At 36.0% G+C, this 12,377-nt stretch overlaps 1 protein-coding gene across 4 annotated transcripts in view; it reads left to right on the forward strand.

Annotated features, from left to right (window-relative positions):
- Positions 1–12,377, forward strand: part of HDAC6 (histone deacetylase 6) — a 133,508-nt gene that overhangs the window by 47,903 nt on the left and 73,228 nt on the right. For 3 of the 4 annotated variants that reach the window (XM_081756248.1, XM_081756250.1, XM_081756251.1), the window contains 4 exons: positions 559–618; positions 7,339–7,428; positions 8,292–8,398; positions 10,565–10,806. In XM_081756248.1, coding sequence (XP_081612374.1) covers positions 559–618; positions 7,339–7,428; positions 8,292–8,398; positions 10,565–10,806 — 499 coding nt within the window. The remainder of the gene's footprint in view (positions 1–558; positions 619–7,338; positions 7,429–8,291; positions 8,399–10,564; positions 10,807–12,377) is intronic. The other variant, XM_081756249.1, reaches the window with a different exon arrangement.

Raw genomic sequence — 12,377 nt, forward strand, 5'->3', positions numbered from 1 at the left:
GCAGGTCTAGAACCGGTTCTGAAAACCGAATCTCCAAGAACCGGAACTTTATGGCCATCCCTATTAAAAACCATGCAGGAAAAATGGATGTGCATTGGAGTAAAAGATTCCTTGAAAAGTTGGTACTGAATTATTTTGTGTGTGTGCAGGGGATCTCGTATAAAATTGGTGCGGGGATTTTCCCTTAATTTAACCCATGATTGTATGAATATCTAATATGTAGTGGGACTGCGATGGCTGTGTACGATAGGCTAAGATTGATGCTGCTACTTGAACTTCTTTCTGTGTATCGTTTCATCGAGGAAGTAATCATTATTCCTTTTAGTGGTAATCATTAGTCATCATCATCATTTTACTTTCAGGAGAAAAATGGAATAATCTCAGGAAAGCTTCTTTGCATCATGTAAACTTAATTTGTACAAATTTTGTGTAGTTGTTCTTTCGTTCTGTGGGAAAGATCTTTTTTGTACTATATTTTTTTTAATGAATAACGTTGCCCTTTTTTCTTGTATCTATTCTTTATACTAAACTTCTTGTATTTTGTTAATATTTCTGCAGTTTGCACCAGAATTGATAATAGTGTCAGCTGGTTATGATTCTGCCTTTGGTGATGAAAAGGTAGAGGTTTCGACACTTACTTGGGAATCATTATTAACTGCATGCGCTTTAGTAGCTTCTAACATCATAATTTGAAGCGTGTAGCTCTACTAATAGTATACAAATATAGCTTTAATAATAATAATAATAATAATAATAATAATAATAATAATAATAATAATAATAATAATAATAATAATAATAATAATGTAGTCGGTAGCAAATTTTGAGATATATATGTGGTAGAAAACTATTACAAGTGTGCAATTTTTGTTATTAGGTAATGACAAGAATCGATCTAGCCATATTACATATTCGTTATACAAGAAATGTTAGCGATAGCGGTGGCTCAGTGATAGAGCAGTTACTTCTAATCCATGGGTTTCCTAGTTAAATCCAAGCTTTCGTCAGTTGGATTTTGTGGCGGACAGATATCCTGTGCGTGGGTTTTTTCGGGGTTCACCTCTCTCACTTAATTCCACCATTTCGTTCATTATTGTCATCACATTCTCCCAAAACCTCGGAGCATAATCGTGGGACGTTAAACTTTAAAAAGAAGTAGCCAAATAAATGTTTCAATTATCAATTACGTTAATAAATTATCGGAAACTGATGCGTGAAATTCGTGGAAGTGACTAATTCAAATGTTGAATCTTTAGATCGATTCTTGTTTGTTCGATCACAAATGTAATTAATAATAGTGTGAGCCCACTCAGAACAGTTGCAGTGTGACCTTTAATTTTTATTTTCCAAGTTTGTCAAATTCCATGTACAGTAAGCAAATAATATTTCTGTTTTACGTCTTTAAACATTTAAGTTTGTATATTTCCGATCAGGGACGTAATAATAGCTCAAGCAATGAGACATCTTGAGATTGTAGAGTAAGATTGCTTATATGTTGAATTTAAATTAGGTATTAATATGATAGCAAGAACTCCGAGTATTCTTGACAACTTGGAGTTCACATAAAGGTATGTATGAAGGACTTCCATAAAGTAATAAGTATTGCAAAGAAAAAGAATACAGTACGGATATGAGTTTTAGGGAATGAATCAGTCTTTTCTGTATGTAACCTCTGCTCAGATATAATGTTCCATCGATGTACTAACTGGCGGATACCGTTGTTTTAGAAGTCCTATTTCTGGTTTTTGGAAGTGATTTACCACGAAAGTGACTTATTATCGTCATCAGAACGCCTCCCGCTCAGGAATTACAGAAGCTCGGAAAAGGAAGAAATCCGAGAAATACACAATGTGAGAAAGGATTTCTAAATTCAAATTCTACTGAGTCACCATCTATAGGAAACGAACTGCGGTGACGTAATGGGAAAGCTGCACTCCTGTATCAGAATTCGACGGCACTCCTTGATTGCATCCCAGAACTTGGTTTGGAATTCTGAGAAAGTACTGCCCAATGATGGTTTACCTTTTGCACATGTATTCCCGCAGGGGCACACTGCGGCAGTCCCAGAAGACACACATAGTCACCTTTTCTCACGATGTCACGATCTTTTCGCTGTTTATGAATTTGGTGACCCGTTGAGGTTTTACTGCTTGATTTGTGTTTCTGGGTTTTAGTGGCATACTCAGAGCTTCCTCGTGGCTAAGCAGTTAGAGTTCGATTCTCAACAGGAGCTCATATAATTCAGATTCCATGTTAAGCTATAGGTCCATATCTCATATAGCCTCGCTGCTAAACGACGACGCTAAACTCAAATTGAAATAAAATGAAAGGTATACTCAACACTAATCCATGGTGATGAACCTTTGGAAAAAGTCCTTCTGGTCAGAACTATAGTCCTGAAGCATATCCGCTGCATCACTGCAAGCGCAGGTTCCTGCGAGCGATAACATAAAACACTGTATGTTGTGAATTGTCAAATGTATGTATGTTTTATGCGTTGCATATAAAAAATAAATAAAGAAATAAACAAATAAAATTTAAAATGGTGGAGGAAAGGGTATGGTGTATATTAAAAGGTACCATACCAATAAAATTCGCCTCTCCTCGTTCCATCTAACTGGAACTACGTAAGTCAATTTCAGCGATAGTATAGAAAGACTTGAAAGACAAAAGAAGCATGTAGAGTCTGCTCTTTAATAAGACCATAATAAGGTAGCAGCAGGGGGAAGTGGAGGCTTAAAAAATAAAAGATAATCCGTTATGATGGTTGTGATGGTAATATGACCAGGCTTTCTTCCAGAAAATTTTCTCCTGCGGCAAAATCAAGACGTGAAAACTACACTGAAACACTGTTTCTTAAACGACGTGCTGTGCACAAGAGTGATGTGTAGTTCGAATTTACCTTAGGTCCGGTTGGGCGGTTGGTCAATTTCGTGTTTAGGGAGGAGGACGAAGATCCCAGAAGTATACTTAGGACGAGAGTCTGATTATGATGGTCTGAGAGCACAAGAGACTCCACTTTCTTCTGGGTTCTTCCGAGAGAGAGAGAGAGAGAGAGAGAGGCACTTGCTGTGTTTTTCATTTTGCAGATTTGTTTAGTCACACTGAAACTTTCTGCGCCACGTTACTATTATGAACATTGCCTTTGTACACCGTGGATTTTTTTCTCCTCTTCTTCGTATATGAAAAGCTAATCACACATTCAGCTGGCTTCATGAGTTGCACATCGTAGTTTCCTATTTCTTTTGTGGTGCTCAGCAGAACTACCATTTGCGGAATATGTATCGATCCGATACCTTAAGGATCAGTCCTCTCCACCGTGGAAATTCTAGATACAAGTCTGTGAATAAAACAAAATAATTATTACTTTATGGAGGTCCTTTGTACATGCAGAGTGACATATTAGAAAAGTATGAAACTAATACTTGTAATGGTATTGTTATGCGATTTACAAGGGAAATATTTAAGGCTTTATTGGGTTTTAAATACTGGAAGGCTGAAGGCTCAGAAACCTTGCACATTCTTTCCCCCTTAAGTCTGAGAACTAGTGCTTTTACGTATGAACTATATAGTAATATCCGAGACGAATGTTGTTAGTGAACGACACCACAGTGGGCTTCCTTGGAGATTCTTTCTCATCAGAGCCTTACTTATTTATATATATTTCTGGACATTACCAGCGTATATGGCCTTAAGTGTCACGTATGAGTGATGACGTCCCTCGACGAAGACTTTGTCCGGGAGAGGGGCAGGAAGGAAGCGACCTGTGACTTGTATGTTAGGTACTGTTCCGGCATTTGCTTGGTGTAAATGAGGAAAACCCAGTAAGAACTTCACACAGGATGCCTGGCCTGAAAAAGCAGTTAAGCGTTTCGACCGAGTGTCCCCACCTGGAATCTAACCCGGGACTGCTCGCACGAAAGGCGAGACTGTTAACGACTATGCTGCGCGGGGCTACACATGAGTCTTGTGAATAAAAATTCTTCTTTCCTGACTTCTGAGGAATCACCCCGCCGATATCCAATTGACCAAAACCTTAGAATAAAAGTAACAATATACTTTTTCAATAAATAAGCAATGAATAGTTCATTCGTCATTAAATTGCTTTCTGTCCGGAAAGGAGAGATACAAATCTATTAATGAATCAAAATACGTAATAACAACCCAGAAAGTGGGAATTAATTACATACAGATAAGGATACTTTTCAACATAATCATATCATTGACCAAGCATTTTGTTCAACCATGGAACTAGCTTGTTTATTCCAGAGTCGTTTGAAATCTGCTGCTAATCGTTTTCAACTACACAAGGACATATCTGATACCTTAGCATCGGTGCCGAACTTCTCGCAGCTAACGACAAAACACTTAGCGCTAGAGCCTGGCTTTGTAATGGACGATTCAACATTCCATCAGAACAAACGGCACGTACATCTTATAAGAGCAGCATTGTTGTGCAACAATCAGGTGTCCAATAGACCTTCGTTCAGCCATTCAGGTAATTTCAAGGTCGCACTCTTAACATCATCGCCATTGATGTTTGTACCACGAGGCATGATGCGATTCAAAGGAATAATGATGGACTTCTACTATTTAGTGATGTAGATGCTGCTGCTTTTGTATGTGTGTTTGGATAGGATGGTATAATTGCATATAAAAATAACCATACATGTACATGAGTGTGTCTCACCTCTTGAGTTGTATTAATTACATATTTGGGAACAGTAGAAAAAATCTAGAGGAATTTTGTACACAATAATGTCTTCACTTTATTTAGTTTGGAAACGTAGAATTTTTGTAATGCATGTACAGGAAGAATACAAAAATAATATAGCTCTCCTCTGTATCATGAAATATCTAGTGTACTAAACTCCACCTCAGTTTTAGAAAGTAGCAAAACGGAAGTGACGTTGAACGTGACGTCGTGCAGTGCGGTGTTACTGCTGATAGTTGTTACATTGGTGGAAATAATAGACTTCGAGAGAGAAGAAATGAAAGGGAAAAACAATCGAACCAAACAGCAGTTAAGCAACTCAATAATGTTCATGAAACCGATTCGTTTTTGCCATTGTATTAGCTGAAATACCTGACGTTGCACAGGTAGAATAATGTTTATACACAATATTTGGAAATGAAGAACAAGTAGAAGGAATAACGAGGAGCAATGCCTTCGGCTTCGAGGAGAAAACAAGGAATTGAGTACAACAAATAATGACAAACAAAGCCTTTCACTTTGCGCCGCTAGGAAACAAGGAACCAAATACTATAAATAGCGACAAACAACACTTTCGACGTTACCTCTCTCAATTTCTGGACCATCTGGGATACAGTGTTTTTGACTAAACTTAGGTTTAAATGTCATTGGGACTGCCAGCAACCAGTTTAGCGACTCAGAAAACTATGGATTCAACACTAATCTCAGTCAATTTGGACATTTTATTTTTCACGCTCCTACCACACGCCAGTGAGGGCTGAATTTGAACTTAGAAACATTGGAAGTATCACTATTCATCTCGACAACCTCGAAAACTATGGATTCGATACTAATATCGGTCGTTTCCGATTATTTATACATCTCACCCCTTCCCTCCCCCTAGGGGTATTTTACCACCACCATTTTTCAGATTGTAAGTCATATATCCATGTCAACTTGTTTTACGTAGAAATGGATCACATACCGAGTATAATCTTCCTACCACGAAAAATTCGTGAGATATTCTATTTTCTACATATAAATTTTAAACCACCTAATCCCCTTTGAAACCCCTTCTTTCCCCTTAGGATACGAACGAAAAACCTGGTGTATAATTTTATCTATCTATCTAATCTATATATATTAAAAGACAATGAATTAGAACTAATGTGCTAGAATTAAATCGTGAGCTGAAGTTGCTGGACAGAAGCTGGAATCATATAATTAAGTTTTTTCAACTCTACTACAATCACTAATCAACAATAGGTAAATTAATTTGAGCGCCAAATATTACAATTATTTCTATGAACGTATACGTTTCACATTAGTATATAGTACAGGAATCGTAGATTAATTCACAAATCATTAAGAACATATGATTGAGCTAATAATTTTTATCAGCTAGTTGAAGTCTTGCATTTGCATGAAGAATTTTTCATATCGCAAATTTTCACAATGGAAGAAAAGAGAAGTTATCTACTGAAAAATATAATGGACCTAAAAGTGAAAGCATATACAAATATATTTTAAAAATCACTACCTCAATAGACTGATTAAACGAAAGTGGGCGTTTACCACAATAAAAATGTGTATACGCAAAATAAAATTTATCCATAATCTTTCCCAATTTCTTCACGATTGAACGTACAAAAAATTTTATCACAGGACTTGCCAGTCCTGATTGAACAGCGGAAAATGGATATGTAATTACTTGTTATTCGGTATTAAATAAATCTTATATATTTTAAAATATTTCATAGTAGAGGAATCAATGCATTAATCATTTAAAAAAAAAAAAATCAGTGTGGATCTGCCACAAGTAAGTGTAGAAAAAAAAAATGCATTTTTTTGAATAACAGAAATGTAGGTGACAGACATTTACCTTTCTCAGAGTGAACCAGGAGCGGTTCCAGATTCTCCTACAAGAGCCGAAATCGTGTACAAATAATTTATGCGCCATGTCTTACATTACTGTCAATCTAGTTGTCGGCTGCAGTTAGAGATGGACGTACTTATATTAATGTATTGGACTACACATACTATAAAGTTATGTACGTAAAAATACTTTTGTAAATAACTGCATAAAGTGGCTTGTGGCATTTATTTTCTACGTGTTCTGCGAATAGGAGTAACAGTCACATGTTAAAAGAAATATTGTGTTATATGTACATGGATAACGGTGCTAAATTGGTGTTCGTGCTTTCCGAGAGAAAACCGCATCATTTGCTACTGGCTGTGCTGCTGTGACGTATTTAACGTCCGTCCGTTTTAATATCTTCTAAAACTGAGACAGAGTTTAGAAATAATAACTTTAACAATCTTAAGTTCAGACATGTGCCTGTGGATGTACTACACAATTTTACATGTATTATTTGTCCTTTGCGGATAACTTATTCATCTTAGCAATCCGAATATAGTTGATATTAAGCAAAGCACGTTACGGCGTATAAAATGTTCCAAATATCTTTTTCCATATTGTATTTCTTTTTAGCAACTTACCATAATTCATTCGAATTTTTTGTTTCCGAACATACTTCGTAATAACAATAATGGTAATTATTATATATATTCTACTTTATATATTGTACATTCTGGTGTTTGTGCGTGCAGATTTCTTCATTACATATATTTTTTCGTTTTTCTAGGGTGAAATGGAAGTTACGCCAGCGTGCTATGCCCATTTGCTGTCATCGTTATTAGGTTTTGCTGGTGGAAAAGTGGCTGTTGTTTTAGAGGTAAGTATCATGGTTCTTATTTTTCTCACCAAAAGTAGGCTTTTTTTTTTTTTTTTTTTTTTTTTTTTTTTTTTTTTTAATTTTATTAATTTTTCGAACTTCACAACGCCCTCATACCGCTTTTAGGCCCTCAAACTCTTATCAGTCTTTGAGGGTTCAACCTCAGTAGTAACCATGAGGATGAGTGAGATTAAAGTTGGACTTAATTCGTGAGGAGATCCTCATGGGTATTAATCATACAAAGGGTGTTTCAAAATATCCATCAGTGGCACTTGTGTTTCTGAACAACAACACGGGGCGACTCAACAGCGATGTAGGCATGAGTTCAACTCATTAGCTATTGTCTTTAAGTGAGTAGCTGTAAATGAATATTTATTTTCAATGTGGTTTGAGTGTTTATCAAGTTCGTGTAATATTTTTGATAGAAGTTTCATTTCAAGCTTTGCTTATGTACACTCATGTCCAAAATGATTGTCGCATATCTATAACTGTCCTCTTGTAAGAATATATTTTGATAATGATTTTGCATCGTACTTTTAATACTATTACTATGTGTATAATCGGGAAATGTATATTTGTGGTAAATTTGATAAGAAAAGAAGTATAAATAGAGAAATTATAATGAGTAAAATAAAATATTGTTAAATGGTCTAGAAAGTTTTACTTTCGTTTTATTGTTCTTATTTACTGCTCTTTTGACATGAAATTTGCCACGTACGTGTCTTTGCCGATTATACACATACTAACATTATAAAAAATACCGGGCGAATTCACTATCAAATTATATTCCTACAACATATTTATAGACATGCGACAATAATTTTGGACATGAGTGTACATAATATGTTGAACGTTTGTTACAGGGAGGGTATTGTTTGAAGTCGTTAGCGGAAGGAGCAGCATTGACTCTCCGATGTCTTCTTGGAGATCCTTGTCCCATAATAGATACCCTTGGAGCACCCAGTGAAAGGTAGGAGATTTTTTTTTTCTTATTTGCATTTTGATTTGGTACTATGTGTATTTATAGTTTTTAGTGTCGGTACATTTTGCACATCATTTCAAACTGTGCCCCCAATTTATTTGCACATCGTTGTTTTCCTTTTTAATATTACTTAACGCTGGCACACCAAAAAATGTGTACAGCAACTTTACGTGAACAGTTACAATTGTCAGTAATATATACAGTGTGTTCCTAAAATCCCTATCCATTTTCCTCAAGGAAAGTAGTAAATGTGTAAACGTAGAGACTTCATTCCGTTGTGAAAGGAAATGTAAATCGTAATCTATTGACTTTAATAAGGTCTGCTGCAGCGGGGATACAATTCCGTAATACAGGTAGATCATTCACCTTCGTTGCGTAAATCTTGGACGTTATGAATTCTCAAACTTTGGTCTTGTGAAGAACAACTTTATTGTAATAAGATATCCATATCTTGCAATTTCTTAAGATTAGAAACATAAAATTTCGTAGTCAGATTTTTCATATAAAGTTATTAAACACGTGTTTCGGCGTTTTTAGATGTATGATCTAGAATGGAAGAATAAGGGACGGAAGTGGTTTGTTGAAATACTCATACGAGGAGTTCGAATTTTCATGCGAGACTTTCGAGCTCAGACGAATTCTTTACGAACGGTGCGAAAAGAAAAAAGCAAAATACCGGTATTGCCCCGCAGTAACATGTCAAAGCATTTGGTAGTGGTATATAACTAAGGAGAAAAGTTGTATAGTGTTATCCTTCGAAGTTGCTGTTTTCAGATCTTTCATATAGTGCAGAAATTTCAATGCTCAAAAATTGTGACGTCATAAACTGTCTGGTCTATAAGAAAAGACCTGGAAAAGGTTATAAGTTTATTTAACAGCAAACTACAGACACTGTCTGGTTCATGTTTTAAACTTTTTATATACTTTATTGTCTTTAAATTTATTTACATAAATTCAAAATAGCTGGAGTGACCGTAGCGAAGATTCTTATATTTATTTTTTTTATTTTTTTAAATTTATTTATTTATTTATTTTTTGACTACTATGCATACGTATCAGAAATCTTTTAGTACGACTGTGTCTGTCGACAGGTATCAGAACAAAACAGTACAAACAGTAACAGTAACGGATTTTTTTTTTTTTTTTTAATCTACTCAGAATTTCGAAAATAGGTCCCGTGTCATCCATTAAATTTGTTTCTCTATTCAAACCGGAAGCGGCATAAGTTAACCATTTTGGGTTGCAACATTAAAACTAAAATGCCATAAAACTAAAACGGTAATAGACAGCGTCAAGCAGTTTCTTGGAATTGATTGAGCATCTGAAGCAAAAGTGCCATCTGTATTTGTATGTCCGTACTAAAACCTGAAATGGTAGAAGTTTACTTCTACTACTTCCGGTTTCTGCATTTTATCTCCATAAAACAAGAACGGTAAGAGATTTAGCTGCAAGATTTTTCTTGGAATTGAGTCAGTGTTTTAACAACAGTTTCTATCTCCTTCGTTAACTCTCAATTCAAACTGAAAGTGGCAAAAACTAACCATTTCCAGTTTCAGTATTCATCACCATAGAGCAAATAGCGAAAAGCGATCTTTTGTAATCGATCCAGCGTCCAAGAATGTAATCCCATCTTATCCGTTAACTGTCTGTTCAAACCGGAAGTAATAAATAGTAACCATTTCTGGTTTCAGCATTGATCGCCATAAAAGAACGAAAACGAAAATAGGTGGTGATATGCAAATTTTTATAATTGATTCGGCGTCTCAAAGATATCATTTTCACTTGTATCTCTGTACTAAAACCGGATATGTTTGAAATTTACTACTACCTCCTGTTTCAATAGTGATCTTCACAGAGCAAAAACTATTTAAAAAAAATTAGCTAGAAATGCTTTTTGATATGGATTAATGGACCGAGGAATAACTTCTCTCTCGACCATACTTTGGAATTTTATTGTGTATATATATTTCATTTCATTCTAAGGATATGAAAAGAGAGAAATTCGGTCATATCCATTTTTCAGTTGTTTATTATTATTATTATTATTATTATTAGTAGTAGTAGTAGTAGTAGTAGTAGTATTAATGTAAGTGCAAAAATTATACAGTTGAATAATTTTAAGAAGTTTATCAGTGCCATGTTTTTCCTTTGCAGTATACGTGAAACAATTCTAAATGTTATATATACACACAAGCAATATTGGAGATGTTTTCAGTATCAACCAACGTATAGTATTCATGATAATAAGCAAGCTGGAATTAGTTACCATATGCCACAAGTCAAGTTCCTAGGAACAGATGATAGGCCCGAGTTTTATGAAACCAGAAATTGCTATCCAGTTCAGAGCCCAGAAGTTACGGCTGCCTTGGACGCGAGGTTGAATTCTTTAATTTTAAGTAAGTACTGTAGATAATACATATAGTGAGAAAATTTGTTTGATAAATAACTCAGATAAGAACAGTCTTACCTTATATCTCGCGGTATTGTAATTCATTCATATGGTTTCGATGTTTGACAGTTTCTTCGGTGATATCTGCAAATTACTAACCTGGACACATCGTTTAAATTCCTCCCTTCTTGTGGAATTCTGAGGAAAAAGTAGACAGTTTCACTCCTTAAAAACTATAGTAAAAGGAAAAAAGTGTGTTGTTAATAATTTTAGATTTTTATAATTTCAATGACGAAGTTGGTTAATTCACTTATACAGGGTGTTCCACAATTAAACCAAAATAAACAAAGTATGATTTTGATTAAGTCTCAAAGATGTTCAAAACAGTAGTGTTGATGTTCTAATGTGGAATATGGTCAAAATGTCCTCAATTGCAACCAATACATCGTCGGTAACGGTCTCGGGTTCGATTCCTGGTGGAAAGACACGGTCGAAAAAGTGTAATGCTTTTTCAGGCTAACCATCCTGAGTGAATGTTTCGTGGGTTTTCCTTATTCACACCAGGGTAACGGTCTTGGGTTCGATTCCTGGTGGAAAGACACGGTCGAAAAAGTGTAATGCTTTTTCAGGCTAACCATCCTGAGTGAATGTTTCGTGGGTTTTCCTTATTCACACCAGGGTAACGGTCTCGGGTTCGATTCCTGGTGGAAAGACACGGTCGAAAAAGTGTAATGCTTTTTCAGGCTAACCATCCTGAGTGAATGTTTCGTGGGTTTTCCTTATTCACACCAGGCAAATGCCAGGACGGTACCTAACATATAGGTCCCAGGCCACATCTTTCCTTCGATAACCCTTTCTTTCTTCCCTTTCCTCGGATAGTGTGATCGCTGAGGGACGTCATCCCTCATACATAACGGGCTAACATGGCCATAGATGCTGAAAACCAAGAAATCAAAATCCTAATCTAATCTTAATTGTCGGTAACGCTGTGGAACAGACTGACAAACATGTGATATGGTTCCTATTGGAATAGATTCACAGTCAGTCTCAGTGGTGTCTCTCATGGCATCCAGCGTATGTGGTTTTGTGCCTTAGACAGTATTCTTCAGAGTTCCCCATAGAAAGAAATCTAACGGCTTTAGATCGGGAGATCTGGGTGGATACTAGACACTTTCTCATTGGACCTATCCACCTCTCAACAAATGTTTCATCCAGGAGTTGCTGCACGTCTCGATGATAATGTGGTGGTAATGTCTTGTTGAAAAAAAGGAAAACAATCTTCATCTGGATACAGTTGATAAACAGCTGGCACAATATTTTTCCTGCAACATACTAAGGCACTCTACACCTGTCACTGTTCTTTCAAATAAGATTGATTTTGGGGGCGCGGTGGCTCAGTGGTAGAACGTTACCTCCGGTCTTGGGGTCTCTGATTCGATCCGTGCCGTGCGCCGTGTGGACTTTGTGGTGGACAAACACCGTGCTCGTGGTTTTTCTCGGGGTTCTCCCGTTTCCTCTCTCTTTCTTCATTCCACCATTTCGTTCATTTCTCATTATCGCCGTCTCCTTTAGCCTAAC

This window comes from Thermobia domestica, chromosome 4, assembly GCF_964235325.1.
Source record: "Thermobia domestica chromosome 4, izTheDome1.hap1.1, whole genome shotgun sequence".
Lineage (NCBI taxonomy): Eukaryota > Metazoa > Arthropoda > Insecta > Zygentoma > Lepismatidae > Thermobia > Thermobia domestica.